The 17,028-nt window shown below is 37.4% G+C and overlaps 1 protein-coding gene across 2 annotated transcripts in view; it reads left to right on the top strand.

The window, feature by feature from the left end:
* Positions 1-15,350, top strand: part of LOC149803280 (chitinase-3-like protein 1) — a 49,905-nt gene extending 34,555 nt beyond the window's left edge. For both annotated transcript variants that reach the window (XM_089952956.1, XM_089952957.1), the window contains exons 8-9: positions 1,996-2,112; positions 14,212-15,350. In XM_089952956.1, coding sequence (XP_089809082.1) covers positions 1,996-2,112; positions 14,212-14,856 — 762 coding nt within the window. In that variant the 3' untranslated portion in view covers positions 14,857-15,350. The remainder of the gene's footprint in view (positions 1-1,995; positions 2,113-14,211) is intronic.
* Positions 15,351-17,028: the final 1,678 nt, after the last annotated feature.

Raw genomic sequence — 17,028 nt, forward strand, 5'->3', positions numbered from 1 at the left:
GAAAAAATAATTCCCTTGACTGGAATACGGCACGTTCATTATGATTACCGGTGTGACTTCTGATCGCGTAATTGCAAGGACTGCAAAAGTGAATAATCCTTTCGTGACAGGATTTTAGAATTTTTAAAAATCTACCCTTGTTCGCCATAAGATATCTGGAGAACACAACCTAAGACATTATTTCACAACAAAGAAATCAGTAAACTTGCAGAGACAAATGCGTTATTTGGATTACAAAGTCAGCGGGTCATTGCAGATTTTGTTGGTTTTTAACTTTTGCTGCAATAAAAGAAAGATCTTAAAGTTCAAGTGTAACTTATTGAAAGAAGATGAATCATTATCCTCCTTGATGTTTGGATAAATGTGTTCCTGGACGAAGTACAATGAAACCTATGATAGTACACATTTTATGAAAGGCAGTAAATTAACTCCCATTTGGTTAAAAAGATTTATTTGGCTTTTTGTATTGGCTTATATGTAATGTGTTGGGCTATAATATTGCTTGAGGAGACTGTTAAAAGTACGACTTTAAAAGAAAAATGAACTAATAAAATTATTCTTTGAATGGACAATGCATTTGTTTGTTAATTGTGCACGTTGGTGATTTGTATGTTTAGAGAAAGAGAGAGAGAGAGAGAGATAGAGAGCATGTTGTGCAAGTTGCAATATCCTATTTCAAGCCGAAAAAGTACGAGTCATGTGAAAATTTGTCAGTACATTTTTGACACCCACATTTTTTATTTGACACCAAGGTTTTTTTTGTACCCTCAATTTTACACCCCTGGGGGATACACTGTATAATACGGGTGGTAAATTACAAGTCAGATATACGGAAGGTAAATTATAAGTCCGGTATATGGGGACGCAGATTTATTTCTCCAACCGCTTACAGAAAATTCGAAATATAAAACCCACTATTTCACATATGTGCTATATATCATGCATAACTGTTGATTTTCAATGAAGCAGTTCTTCATTTAAATACCAGTAATGATATGATCAGCTGAACAAATGGACATACGTCACATCTTTAACATACGTCACATTTTTAACATGTGTCCCATCTTTATCATACGTCCCATCTTTATCATACGTCACATGTTTATGATACTTCACATCTTTATCATACGTCCCATCTTTAACATACATCCCATCTTTATCATACTTTACATCCTTAAGATACACTGCTAATACAAACGAAGAAAGTTTCATACATAAAGCACACCCGTCTTCAAAAATGTAATTAGAAAATAAGATAAAACTGTGAATAAAAAATAAGGTACGTGAGGACTATCAGATTCAGGAAAACATTATTATAAATCACATCATTTTTAAAACTGGAAACCCCTTTGCCATAACGCTTTTAACTGGATCCAATGGTTCGAACATGTTTAGTTTTAAGTGTGGTGTTTTAATTAAACTGAATATGTGAGTATTCATTTAAAGTGCATATACTTAAATCATTAATAATTTTATTAATAAAAGATCCTTCATGCCATAGAGGTCGTGAAGCACAATTATTTCATTTTAGTTTTTAAATAATAACCAACAAAGCAAAGAAATTATTCCATAAATTGTTTAACATTATTTTAAGGTTTAATCTTTTTATAAAATCCTAGTTTTTCAAGATTTTTTTATGATCGCACAACGTTACTCATCCACAATTGTATAGGTGCAGTTAAGGAAATGTATACTGGTACACGTGTTTAACTATATATCATTCGTAGGTTTGTTCGTCGCTCGAGGATAGGGCACATATGTATTTCAATGAATATCTTCTGAAATGTGAACCTTGACCAGACGGTAAACCTTGCCAATGTTCACTGACAGAGGAACATATTTTGTCGTGTATATCGGCTTCCACGCTGTTTTTATTAAAAAATTTACCTTTACATTTTCACAACCAAATTTACTTATCACCATGTAGCTAGGATTACATTGATGTGCCATTAAACCCCATACTACATATCTAATACTGAATTTGTTTCTGTCCAGCTGTGTGATCAGTATCCAGACGCTAAGCGGGTGTGGAATGAGGCCAGTTTGGTGCCATACTGGATCAGTGGAAATCAATGGATAGCGGGGGAAGATGCCGAGAGTCTTAGAAATAAAGTAAGTATCATACGTTAAATAGCTGTTCTTTTCCGTATCTATTTTTTTTTATTATTATGTTTTATTATTATTATGATCTAATTAATCCCTATATACAAAAGATTTTGATAAAGAAGTATACATTTTGTAGCTAAATAAGTTATAAATTTTTAATGATAGTTTTAAGCAAATTGATATAATCGGTACTGTCTCGCATTTGACAAAGTACATAAGTATCTCCAAGTGTTTATGAGATAACAAACATCCAAATCCAAATCCTAAATGTTTAAGTACTTGCCTAATAAACCCTACCTAATTACGTTTATGGTTTACATCTTCCAATAAAATATTATACATCAGTCTAATATATCTTCTCATTAGAAGCTTTTTTGTCCAAAAATATTTTATACTGCATTTTCCTATTTTGTCAAACCGGGTATATCTACCGGGACAAAAAGGAACACCAACGAAGTTACATTATCACTTTTTGCTAAGTTTGGTATCTAGCCTCTGTAACTTGGCAGTGAATTAATTTATTAGAATCTGTGTCTGATCTTATAATATAATTGTCATCCTTTCTTTTATTACGCGCGGATCTCAATCCCCCTAGAGTACTCTGACGCAGTTGGATGAAGAAACAAATTCCTCTAATAATTGATGTGGGTTCCAAGACTTTTCTTCCCTTTTCTTATGGTACTCACTCTGTATGCATATCATTCAATTAAGCATTTGCCAGACACGCCCCTCTACCGATTTTGTATAAGGATATTCAATTATGCTGAAATTTATTTTTTTAGAAACGCAAACATGTTGAAATATTTGCATCGTTTTAGAACCCATGTAAACGATTTCAAATTACCTTCCTGGCTCAGTCATGCTGCAGTGTGCGTCGTAAATCATTTAGGTTGCGATATACAATGCATACATACATAGGAAACAAAAGAATCAAGAAGTTTAAAGCCCAAATGCCGCCGTTTATCATAAAGGACTATATTGAATAAGGGCTTTTGAATATTGAATAAGGGTTATTTTCTGCACCCGTTTTTATGGGGCAAAAAGTAGATGTTTCAAATTCCATTTGGAAATCTTCTACTTCACTAATGAATCCCTGCGATCTATCACTGCAACAAAAGAGTTTGAAAACTTTTCAAGAACAGATATTATATCACTTTTACAAAATGTGCATAAGCTAAATGTGCATAAGCTAAATAAAACAAAGTCATTTCTTAACTTTGATGTTCCTTCTTCCTTATCCGATGATGACTATTTCTATGTTTTTGTCTTGAAAATGAATAAATTCTGTAACGGAATAAGGTTTAAATCCTGGTTCAAGAGAACAACTTGCTGAATAAGCACAAATTGCATTTCAAGATGGATGCATCCACTTGGAAACTGAGTGAATTCCCCAGGATATCAGTTGATTACCTGCGTGACTTCACTATGGGCATTTATCAAGTCAAACAGGCTCCAAGGTATACAAATGAGCATCCCACAGAAGAGGGGCACTAAGAGAGTATGGCATGCATGGATTTTCCAGGTCTGTTACATGTACAAATCCAGTCTCGCCTCTCCAAAAATAAAATCCATTCGCTGTGGATCCAGTGCATGCTTAAATATTCATTTGACTCCATCAAAGGATGATATTGTACCTGCAAGGTTGGTGCTCTGGTTGTTGGGTGTTGTGCACGTGATTCTGGTTTCCTGTGGTTTCTTGGTTTCAAAAGATGGGTAAATAATGAGTTGATAAAGAAAGCATCTTAAGTATGCATCATCTATTCCAGAATGTGATTATGACAATGGAGAATCAAATGAGTTGTTTTACTACACTGTGACCACTAGTTTCATCAGTAGTCATTGGCTCCTTTTATGTTTATATGACAAATGATAATTTTGTATAATTTGAATTAATTGTCATCCATATCATAATGTTTCCATTATTATGGCATCTTATTTGTGTGATACTGAGGAAGAGAGAATGATAATACATAACAATTGCCAGATTAAGACCTTCCAGGGCCCTTGTCACTGAAAATATTATATTACCCCACCTCAACTACTAAATGTGAAATTTTAACAAAATATATCAGAAGCTGTTAGAAACAGTTTTCAGTTGACGTATAAGTTCAATATTCTATTTTTGTCTACGATGGTCATTTTTGGAATAGTTTTAGAAACTAAACTTTATATATAGAGCTTTATAACCCCTAAAATAACAAAAATGCATATCGCAAATTTGAAACTGGGCGAATAGCTCATGGTAAAACAGTATCTATGAGAAGTAAATTGAAAAGATGACTAATTTTCACGTCTTTCTGGATAGTGTTTTGACACCCTGTAACCATGGCAACGGACACATGAACACAACACTGATGTCAGAAATAAAAGGACATTTGGAGAGGGGGCAGAGAATGGCCCTTATTCAATATAGTCCTTTCACCATTCTTCCAATATAACTAAAGTTTGGAAGGGAGGAAATGATTTGTTAAGAAAGCTATCTGACATAAACCGTCAAGGCGAATTTGGCCTGAAGACAACCCGACCTAGCATGGTTGTTAGCTTCTCAGGGTTATAGCGGTGACGTCATCAAATCTTGTGTGCCAGACTAAAATCGCTTCATCCACGGATGTCGCCGATCAAAATCGGAATAATTCGTACACATGTGAAAAATGACAGGGTTTCTCATTTCGAGGAAGAAATTTCATGGCTTATAATGTGTGTGTGTGTGTGTGTGTGAGAGAGAGAGAGAGAGAGAGAGATTTTGATTTTTAACGTAGCTTTAAAATAATTTCAGTCATATTGCTACGATGTCTGCAGCTATAAGGTTTACAGCGATGTCTAGCACTGGGGCATCATGCTGTAGACAGGTAGTATGATGTCCCACCTAGTCACATTATCCTAATACCATGCCGACCAGTCCTGACACTAACTTCTTAATGCTGAGCGCCAAGCGAGGCAGCTGTTGGTACCATTTTTATAAGTCTTTGGTATGACTCGGCCGGGGATCGAGCCCACGACCTCCCGCATCCGAGGCGGACGCTCTAACCACTAGACCACTGGAGCGGTCCATGGCTTATAATATTATGAAACGTCGAAACTATCTGGTTTTAATGGAACCAACGATGTTTAGGACTAATATCGTTCAATATACAGTGTTATTCGGATGATTTGGCATATACGACTTTTTGCACGTAACGGCGACAATGAGCTTTAAGAGGAAAACATTAATTGCTTTGTGGAAAAATGTTTTTTTTTTCTTCAGTTGATCATTACAGCGAGATCAAAGATTGAAAAACATTTCTCGATATCTTCAAAACGGTAATTGCGAGACAACTATTCTTTTGTGTAGGTTTTCAGGAAAACCTGCTGTTGACAATGAATAATTATTATGAAAGTAAATTTTTAATCTAGGCCACATGCAGCTCATTATTTTATGAGCTACGGAACCAGCCTTTGTATGGTGGCATGTTACGGAACCATCCTATGCATGGTGGTATGTTTTGGAACCAGTCTAAGTATGGTGGTGTGTTCTGTAACAACAGAACCAAATTAGGTATGGTGGTATGTTACGGAACCAGCCTATGTATGTTGGTATGTTACGGAACCAGCCTATGTATGATGGTATGTTACGGAACCAGCCTATGCATGGTTGTATGTTAAATGTTGTTGTTGTTGTAGGGTTTAACGCCATTTGTCAGCACAAGATAGGCTCGGTTGTATGTTAAATAACATAGCGAAAGAATGAAGGTCTTTGAGTACGAATGAAATTACATAAAAATGAACTTATTTTTGATTGACTTTCTATAGTAACATATACTATTGGTTGTAAACTAGGAGACCTCACCAGCCATATTTTTCCAGTGGGCACCTACAAGGGAACGGGCACCCGTTGTTTTGTTAGCAACGCAGTAACAGCTCCGATACATTCTATCCCTGGATTGACATGCAATAAAGCGTGGTCATGTCAGCGGTCCATGTGTGCAAATACATTTACGTACATCTGTGACACTTGCATCTACTGGCAACCTTTACAATTGTTGACGCGCACTTGTATAGTCATCCCCGACAGCAATCATATAGAAGAAGCAAGAGCAGCACGATGAACTTCGTTATGTGTCCTCACCTCAGAACAACCAAGGGAAATCTTCCTTGGCGCAGGTAGGTAAATTTACAACAACGCTTGTTTAGCCAAGCCAATGATGCTGGAGCAATCTCATGGGAGACGTTTGTCGCGCTTGCTAACTTTACAACAGCAGCTTCATCTTTCCAAAAACCGCAAAGACTGTAGTATATTTTGGATGAAGTCCGCTTAGAAATTACACTGTTTATAGTCATGTTCGCTTGTTTGTTTATTGCACCAATATATTTGACTCCAATGAGAATCTTACGATTCGTAACTCCTTTGAAAACATTTTCCCCTCGACTGTAAACTTCACTGCATTTAGATCATGGATGAAATCGATAGTGGCACGTTGACACGGATATCGTCTGATATCGTATTATGCGTTACAAGCAAGGTCATGTCGGTAACATGTATCAACGACATGATTAACGTGTTCTTCTCCGGGCTTCTGTCGGTTGTCAGAATCAAGTCGTATATCCAGTCATGTACCAGGCCCAAATAAATTGTATTTAGCTCCCAGAGGGAGCCAGATGTTTTTTCATCAGGGTATTTCCTCCATGGAGTTCCAGGTAACTACATTTGTTAATGCAACAACAGCATAACCACCGGCGACTTCTTTTAAACCCTACTCGTCTACAGCCAGAGGTTTCCACAAACGTAATCTTTATTTTCTTCACATCAACACAAGTATCAGCGATTGCAGCTCTGACAATATGTGTTTGCACTCGAGTTGGATTTGCAATAAGAATTTTTATGCGGCGTTGCACACAATATGACGACATGATTATATTGTGCAAAAATTGTGTGACATTCAAATGGCATCAAAAAAAACTAAAGGATCCAATTTGAAAAACGATCTCGGAAGTTCTCCTTTTACTTGCATCGACTTTTCCGTGCAGGCAAAGCCCAAACTACCAAAGCATGGTGAGATGTATCCAAAGTCAGTTCATGCGTTAATCAATGGTCCGAATGGATCCGGAAAAAGCCAGACTAATGTAGACTATGATTTGGAGATGGTCAAAGTTGTATATAATTGCGCCGTTGGCAGACGATCAACCGTGTTGCTATATACTCAAGGTCCTTATGGAAATGCTTCGATCGTTTTTGAGACGCAAATCGTGTACTGTTGATTCCTTTTTCACAACTGATGAAGCTCCTACTATTGATGATATTGTTTTGAGTGAGAATGATCTTGTTGCGTTGGACGATGTGTTGCTTGAGCAACAAGACAATACCGCCAGAATACTTTCCCGAGGCCGAGACCAAATCACAGACGTCATCTATGTAACGCATCGATACGCACACGTTCATAAGGTTATTGGAGTCAAATGCAACTCGTTCATGATATTTCGTGGCATTGACGCGCATGGTCTTTCAATTATTCATTTGACTTGGTGTGCGGCCTACCACCTTTGCGATGAGTTTCGGAATATTTTTGCGGAAGTATCCCAGGAGCAGTATAGTTCTTCATTATTGACTTGACTGGTGGGTCGTGCAGGTATCTAGCCGGCTTGGACGTAATAACCACGATGAATATGTAAAATACCAAAGTCTGCCTCTGATGTCATAGCAGACTACTCGCGAACACCAGGGACTGATTCGACGACGATGTTTTGGAGCCACTAGACGCCTTAGCAAAAAATCCTGACTGAAATCATTAACTACGTAGCAATCAGAGACGCCGGTGTGTTTGTTGCTTTATCAAAGAAGATGGCGATGTTGCCAGAGTTGAAACGAAACTTGCGTGAATGTAAAAGCTGCCAATGTGCCATGAGCTCTACCCTCACAAATCCACGTAGTAACGCCATTGGTGTTATACAAAGGAATGTTGAACATCGAAAGAAGAGAAGCCTTAGGTCATAAGCGGACGACTTATTTTCGTTCTGAAGTGGATGGCTTTGATAAACCTAAATCTCACATCTTAAAGGTGCGTTAGTCTTGCTCGTATTTGTTCATCTGATCACGATCGTTTTAGTGAGTGGTGTTCAATAGTAATATTTATAAACAATCTACAGCATGGTAATCCACTGATGATGAGCAACGAAGACAAGGTTCTACAATCTTTCACATATGCTATGTCGGTGTCATTAGTCGCCAGAAATGAAATTTAATTCGAAGGACTCAACGTCTATCGAATTGGTTACTTAACCGTGTTTATCGTTTGTGCTTAAGAATTATCATTACATATACGCAACGGATTCTGAACAGCCACGCGATGATGATGTTGCGGAGGTTACCAGTGGTGTACAGATTGATTTACAGGGGATGCTAACGTCGATAGCGATTTTGTTCCTCTTGTCGGCCAATGTACACATGAGAACGGCCTTATCAGACCCTCATATGCGCTCAAATATAATCTTGCCAAGGGTCAAATAGGAATCAACCATTGGAACCATCCTGGTGTGTCAATATTGAATGGAACCATCACATTGGTTAGCGAAAACGCCTGACTGTAGTCTATGCTGCTAGAAATGAAAATACTCACGGATTGTTTCTTCAGTGATAGAATGTAATTAACCGACAAATCAACGGGGGGGGGGGTATATTTCCAGCCAGTTATACCGAACCAACAACATTGGCGCTTGACCAGGAGAACAATGGCCTCGACTGATATCACTGGACAACAAATTTTTACAAAAGTCATGTTACTGAAATAAAATTAGTCAATTCTTATCAATTTTTATGTGCTGAACACGAATATGACAGTCAAATTGCAAAATTGGCTCTAGTTTTTTTGTAATCTGCAAGAAATTAATGTTTACATAACGAAATGCATTCCAATAGTAAAAGGTCAACTGTAATAGCCTACCTATAAAAAATCAAGTCATTGACTACATCTTAGATTTCTTCGCCTGTCTCTTGTACAGCTGTTCGGGAGCATCTCTGAGGAGTGTCCAGCAGTAGTCAGCCAGCATTGTAGTGGACCATTTTCCCTGGTATCTTTGTTCCATTGTTGCGATATCTTGATGAAAACGTTCGCCGTGTTCATCACTAACAATACCACAGTTGCTAGGAAAGAAATCCAAATGGGAATGAAGGAAGTGAATCTTTAGAGACATATTGCAGCCAAGTTTCTTATACTTCATCAACATGTCTTCTACTAGTTCCTTATAGTTTTCTGCCCTAACATTTCCGAGGAGGTTTGTAGAAACTAGGCGAAAAGCATTCCATGCTTGTTTCGCGTCACCTTCCAGCAAGTTGTTGAACCGGTCATCTTTGAAAAGCTCTCGAATCTGAGGACCCACAAAAACTCCCTCTTTAATCTTTGCTTCGCTGAGTCGAGGGAATTTTTCATGCAGGTATCGGAATGCTGGCAAAGTCCGGTCAATGGCTTTCACGAAGTTCTTCATCAAACCTAGTTTGATGTGAAGGGGTGGTAGCAAGATTTTCTGAGCCTCAACCAGAGCTGGGTGTTGGATATTCTTCTCTCCAATGGCTACATTCTGCCTGTGAGTCCATTCCTTCCTCATGTAGTGCATTTCCCTTGCTCGGCTATCCCACTCGCATAAGAAACACATGTATTTTGTATATCCTTGCTGCAGTCCCATTAAAAGGGCAACTACCTTCAAATCACCACAGAGGTGCCAGCTGTACTTGTTATACTCAATGGAATTCAGTAGCTGCCTTAAGTTATCGTATGTCTCTTTCATGTGGACAGCATACGCTACTGGAATAGATGGAAGAATGTTTCCATTGTGCAAAAGCACAGCCTTGAGACTCAGTTTCGAAGAGTCCACAAATAGTCTCCATTCTTGTGGGTCATGAGTGATTTTTAAAGCATTCATGAGGCCCTCAATATCGGAACAGAATATCAGATTACTTTCCTTTCTGAAGAAAGGCTCCAATTGCTGGTGGCGCTTTCGATATGCAGTAATTGTGACATCTTCTTCTAGAAGATTCCATTGTTGGAGTCTTGATCCTAGCAATTCTGCCTTGTTCTTTGATAAGTCCAAATCACGAATCAGGTCATTTAGTTCTTCCTGTGTTATTCTGTGTGGGGTTGATGATGCACCACAGTGAAAATCTGGATCACTGCATGCTGATGGACCAGGAGAAGAACAGGTCGACTCACCTTTGTCTTCGTCAGATGAATCAAGAGAATATTCTGCTGGAGGTTCTGGAATAGGAAGTCCCTCACCATGTGGAACTGGTCTCAATGCAGACGGAATGTTTGGGTAGACTATTCTCGACTTCTTTCGCTTCGTTATTCCGCCGGAAAGAGGAGGAACCAAGCAGAAGTAACAGTCATTTAGGTGGTTGCTTGGCTCTCTCCACACCATTGGGACTGCAAACGGCATTGATGACCTTTTGCAATTCAACCACTGTGAAAGCTGTGTTGTACATGTAGCACAGCATATATGCGGAGCCCAAGGCTTGTCTTGGTCACCAACCTTGCATCCGAAGTAAAGATGATATGCCTTCTTCACTTGAGAATTGATACTTTTCTTCTGGTTGGCAAATGTCACTTCCCCACAAATATAGCAAAAATTGTCCGCGGTATTAACACACTTTCGAGGCATTACTGTTCTTTATTGTACGTAAATGGATAAAATAATAAGTTTTATGTAACAGTAGCTTGAACTGTCTCGCACAACGTCTAAAATATTTTAAATGCTGAACCTATCTGATTGGGCTTTATATAGTACACTGCTTACGTCAGCTTCAGCAGCCGCCTGGCATTAGTATAATAGGCCTACACATGTATAGTACACTGCTGACGTCAACTTACTTCAGCAGCCGCATGGCATTAGTATTGCATTGCATCAGAAAATGATGCAATCAACTGTGGATGATGTGAGCATGATGGTATTATGCAATGTTACATCATTATTCCGGATGTTGCTGCAGTCCTACTGGAGAAATTTACACAGTGAAACATAGAAAATGAGGTATATGAATATCTTCAAAACGAGAGCCAATACAAATTTTTCACGGTTATATTCGTGTTCGGCACACCAAAATACTACAGATTAGGGCCTTTTCAAGTCAGTAATGATTTCACTGTTGACCAGTGTATTCATCAAAAATGCAATTATCCATTTCTTTCACAAAAACCGCTGAAGTCACAAAATTAGGGCGTTATCAATGTAGTTTTAGGTGAATGTAGTGGCAAGCCCCCAGAATGCACAATCGCATTTTGTATGATTGCATGGCAGTTGTTTAAGTGAAGAAAAATGCTTGGTTCGAAGTGAGTGTGCGTATTGCAGCCTAACAAGGCCAGCGTGTCGACCAGTTAATATCCACGATGAAAATAATATTAGAAGAACCATAATGAATCCTCAAAGCTGACGATGCGGAAAATATTAATTGAAGCAGAACAAAAGAAAAGAAATGAAATCATCAAGAAACCGTTTTACTTGTAAAATGTAAACGCGTGTGTGTTGTAATGGATACTGTTTGTGGAATTGCAGAGGGAACTACCTTTGGCATTGTTCTTGTGGGAATTGCTACTAGGGCAACTATCATAGGCACACCAGTTGTTGTCGGAGCGATATCGATAGTAATTGGTGTGGCTGGCAGCAATGGAAATATTAATTTCATATCGAATACGTATCTATTCGGAATTCTCGTGCGGCATACATCAGTCCCTGACCAATTGCTAAGCTGTGCGAATATAAAACAATTACCATTGCAGAGTTTGAGACGATATTGGTCAAAATGGGAACTACCGATCCGACGATCCAGCGCACAGATAGGAAGCCGGGGCTCTAGCGATCCAAAACTTGTAAATGATTTACATACAGTACAATTTTAGTAAACAGTTGTGAGCCTATATCAATCTGTCTGCGAGCTCGCAGCCCCGATTGACTTGCGAATCATCTTCAGACAAAATGCGAGGGATGGACGTGAATGTGCCTCATGAAGGAGAACCTTCATCTCGCGAATCTTGCGCTTTTGCATCACACGTGGGTTATATTCATAGATACACACGTGCAAAAATAATTCCCAGTAGGAAAACGTTATGGGGAACCTGAAGAGGTTTCGAGCCTTGGAACCTGAATTGGTGAGCTGGTTTTAAAGCACCATTGCTACTCTAGGTCACTTCATCCGTTCAAAGGTTTCAGAGCAGACACCAATATTGCCTATGTCACTGTTGAGCTTCAGTTGTGACCTTGGCCTTTGAGTACGAGCCTGATTAACAAATCTAACACATCAGCTTATTGAGATACATAACATTACGAAGTTTCGTAGAATTCACTTCATCCATTCCAAAGTGATAAAACTCCATCTACAGATGGACAGAGAGACGGACGATCGCTGTATCTCACTATATTTGGCCAGATGATAAAAAAAAAATAAATAGGACACCGTGTTTTTTCTCCCATTCTCACCTCATGAAAAGAACCCCAAACAAAAACAAACAAAAATGTATATTTATCTGTCTTCCACCCCGCATAAGCAGCACACATATAACTATATTTTTTCCTTCTTTATGCTTTTTAAACAAATTCTATGACAGGTCTTGTTGCCTATTCTTGTCCACCATGATGGACACACGGAAACGTGTTTAATAAAATGTGATTTCTCTATGTGACATGCTTTGTCTTGTTGGGTTGTATTTAAACTACTGCTGGGGTACATACAAATATTTCTGCAAGGAACACTAACAAAACCATAATCTTACATACAAATATTTCTGTAAGAAACGCAAACAAAACCATAAACTCACCCTGTGTTTCATTTCTAATCACCTGCTGCTCTTCCCTCGAATTGATGAGAACGGACACCAGATGGTAATGACCGGACGACGGGTTGCACACACGAAAACGTACACATTGATACGAATATATTTAATTGGTATTTCGCATTTTTATCACAAATGAAATAATTTCCACGATTCCTAATTTGGCATGGTCAACTTCTCTATACAGAGGACATTTAGCTTGAAACGAGTGACTAAAGGATATATTTCGTCGAGCCGGTGAAAATATTGAAGTACTTTACCCACGAAATGACATATATCCGTTATACACTCGTAGCAAGCAACGTTTCCTTTCATTTTATTCTCAAACATGTTGGCTAGCAAGCTGCACTGTGTACTTAGTCTGCATAACAGCTGAATTAGCAGGTTTCTTACTGAACACCGCACGATGTCCATTTATGTTCTACTTTTGTTGTACGCTTAGTCACACAAAAAATAAAAGTAGTTGCATAATTATTCTTCCTACTTCAAAGCAAAAGTGCATATTATGAACTGGGTACAGCTTTAAGAGGCGACAGTCATTTTACCTCAAGGCCAAAATAGATTATCATTCGAAAAGAAAATTCGTATCCTGATTTTTGTCGGCAACGGCAAAGCTGTAACACGAATCTTTCAAGCACAATTTTTAATAGTGTTTGTGCATGTATCTGTGCTTAAATTGACTTCAGTGTTAGATTAATTTTTAACGAGATAGTAATAAGTTTTTATGTGTATATTCAATTTCCTGACCATCGGTATTCCCAATTTCCTCTCCAGCCTGAGAGAACTTTATATATCATATTTTCGAAATTCATTGCAAACGTTTGGTAAACGAGGTTTCGTTTGATTACAAATTGATCCTAATAGGATTCATTTGTTCCAAGAAAGCGCAAGTAATTTCTTCCACCCCTTGGCTCTGAATCAGTTTAAAAGTATTCAGTTAGTTTTATTTTATGCTGAGGTATCTACGCGTACACAACCCCCACATAATGTTCGTTAACGCCAGGCCGATTGTATGATAAGCATCTTCAGAAGGAGCTAGCGATTTGTCATCAAATTACATTTTTGTAACTTTCAATCATGTCTTGGGTCTATATCCCTTCACCTTGACTACAAGTTAAAGTGTATAACATAAACAAAACACCTAAATACCAGTATATAAATAATTCACAACTAACAACTGGATACACACGACCATGACCATGAGTATTAGTGTAATATTTAATGTGCAAAAGAGACCATTACATTTTCATTTTCTAATACACTTAAGTCGTTGACAAGATTAATACATATTTGCTGTAATTCTTATCTCTGACAGGTCAACTGGTTGAGACTTAGTAAGTATGGTGGATTGACCGTGTGGTCCTTGGATATGGACGACTTTAATGGTCAACTGTGTGGCAAAGGTTCATATCCCCTTCTGACTGCAGTTAAAGAAAGACTAGAAGGTCCAAAGCAGGCTTGGACAACACCAAGTCTCCCACCGACAACAGCGGAAATGATGTCAACCATGCCATCAACCATGTTCCTAATTGATGAGATGACATCAACAACAGTATCTGTAGCAACAATGAAAACCACTAGGGCTATAGTAAAGGAGATAAAGAAAGTCATAAACTCGTCTTCGCTGTTTAAAGAAACTACATCAAAAATAAACATAACCAATACAACAAGTACTCCGCAACTCATAATTCCAGTGAAGAATACCGGACAATTAACTGACAGATCTGGTCCAAAAGCACAAATCCCTAGTATAGAAAATAAAAACTTGATTATGCCATGGTTAGAGAATAGAAACACAAATACTACAAACGAAAACAGTGTAAAAAATGAGACTGCAACAGAATCTATCCAGAAGAAAGTTACTGTCAAACGTTCCTTACAATCACCATTGCCATCGGTAACCAAGGCGGTACTCCGTTGGTTTGACCTCAGGGACTTGGGATTTGGTTTCGTATATTGATCACGAGTATGAAGAATCTCAAAGCTACATATCAATATAATCGTTTTATTTATAATAAGTGTACATTATATTTGTTAAACCTACAAAAATGTTTCACAAGGTAATGGACGGTTCCGCCTTCTTTACAAGTATTCAGAATGTTCTGATGAGAATGTTGAATCCGATCCAGTCGATCCAGTGTATTTGCACCAGCCTACGTTGTAAATAAAATAAATTCATTCTTTTCAAGTGGAAAAATGATAATGGGACATATGAAAAGCGTTACATGCTTTCTATCGAAGAAATATATCTTGTGGCATCAGTAGAAGCTATACAAACTGAAAATCATTATTTTTATGCTTGAGTTTGAATAAGCTTACCGTGTCAAAATCGTGAATTACGGTTATATTGCTTTGGTAAATATTTGATCTGTTTTGCTTCTGTCACTTAGAAGTATGTCTGTGCTCGTCGTCTCTAGTGTCATCATTTTTAAAATAAATAAGTTTTATGCTAAAGTCACTTGTCCATTTAAACTTAAATTTTTTAGTCCAACCAAATGAAACCTTAAATTTAAATTGTGCAGCGAAGAAAACGACACGAATGCAATATATATATATATATATATATATATATATATATATATATATATATATATATATATATATATATATATATATATATATATATATATATATTACACAATCATCAATGTGTTTTACTAGTGCATAACGAAAGAACATGTTATTAAATAGAACCTCTTTTTCTGAGAGTGTTTAAAGCATACATACACCACTACCAGTTTTGGGGGAAAATTAACTTATTTTGTCAGCAATTGGCGTGAGGGTACAATGTATATTTAAATATTTCACTTTGGGTTGCAGGGATGGATGACATATTTTGGAGGAGGGAAGATCTTTCATTTCTGTTAAATATATTGTGCAGAACTATATAATGTAGATACAGTATTTATAGGTTACTGCTTTTATATGGGAAAATATGAACGATTTCTTTTGATGGAATACTGCATGACCTCCATCTGACAAAACCAGTTCATATTTTCCCTACAAATGCAGTAACCTTTTTATTATATGCTCATTTTTCTTATTCTACTGAAATTCTATAAACAAAATACACTACAAGAAATAAAATAACCGAATGTATGTCGTATTCCAAACTAAATACACAAGCGCAGATTCGTCATTAGACAGCAACATTATTAATGCGCACATAATTCCACCCAGATAAATTTGAACTTAGTAGCGCGCTAGAAATAATTTTTGAAAGAAAATGGCGTTTTGGTCTACATAAAACTGAAATTTAGATTCATATCGTGAATGAATCCGCAATGAAACAACTTTTCCATTTGATCTGGAATGAACAGAGTTTGGTATTTTTGTCGATTCTACGAAATGTTTTGATTGTGGACTGGATTCATCTGTGCAAATTCTACATGAAATACATCGGATTGAAGTAGCGAGGAAGAAGCGTGTTGACATCTGCAAGTGTGTTTCTGTTCTGTCACTGAATATTTGAAATTATAATGGGGGAAAAATATGAAGTCTTTCAATTCCATTATCAAAAAGACGCCATTGAATTTAATGTTTATTTCATTTTGAGTACAGTAAGGAGGATGTAATTGCACTTGGAATATAGTCGAAATTACAGTACAATTTCGAAATGTGTAATCAAGCTTAAGAACCCATGACATAGTTCATGTTAATCGGATTTGCAGAAATAAGAAACTGTAAGCATATTTTTGCCATTTTTATTACCAGCTAAAGAAGACAGTTTATGCCTTGTCACTTGCATGTTAATTGTAGGTACCCAGCAATTTTATGAAAGCTGGCATCTCCCGCCTTGATCCGAAACATTGTATCAAAAATGTTAACGCGGAATGTAGCAAAGCAGCTTATATAATGCAGTCCACGAAACATCTCTTTTGTTCATTCAGAAACAAATGTAATCAACCAAAACGTAAACCGCCTACTACGTAGTGTACATTTGTTTACAGTTGTGCTGGCCATCTGCCTCCATTGTTTGTTTACAACAGAAAGTAGTTCCTTTGTGAGTGCAATATGAAGTTGAGTGCGAGTTTATTGTCGTAAAATACTGAACAATTCTGACATTGCAGTTAACGGAGAAAAAAGTGAGCATATAATAATAAAGTTTTGTGGCTTGAAAGAACAGAAACGT

The sequence above is a fragment of the Sinohyriopsis cumingii genome, chromosome 3 (genome assembly GCF_028554795.1).
Source record: "Sinohyriopsis cumingii isolate HCF-2022 chromosome 3, ASM2855479v2, whole genome shotgun sequence".
In the NCBI taxonomy this organism is placed as follows: Eukaryota; Metazoa; Mollusca; class Bivalvia; order Unionida; family Unionidae; genus Sinohyriopsis; species Sinohyriopsis cumingii.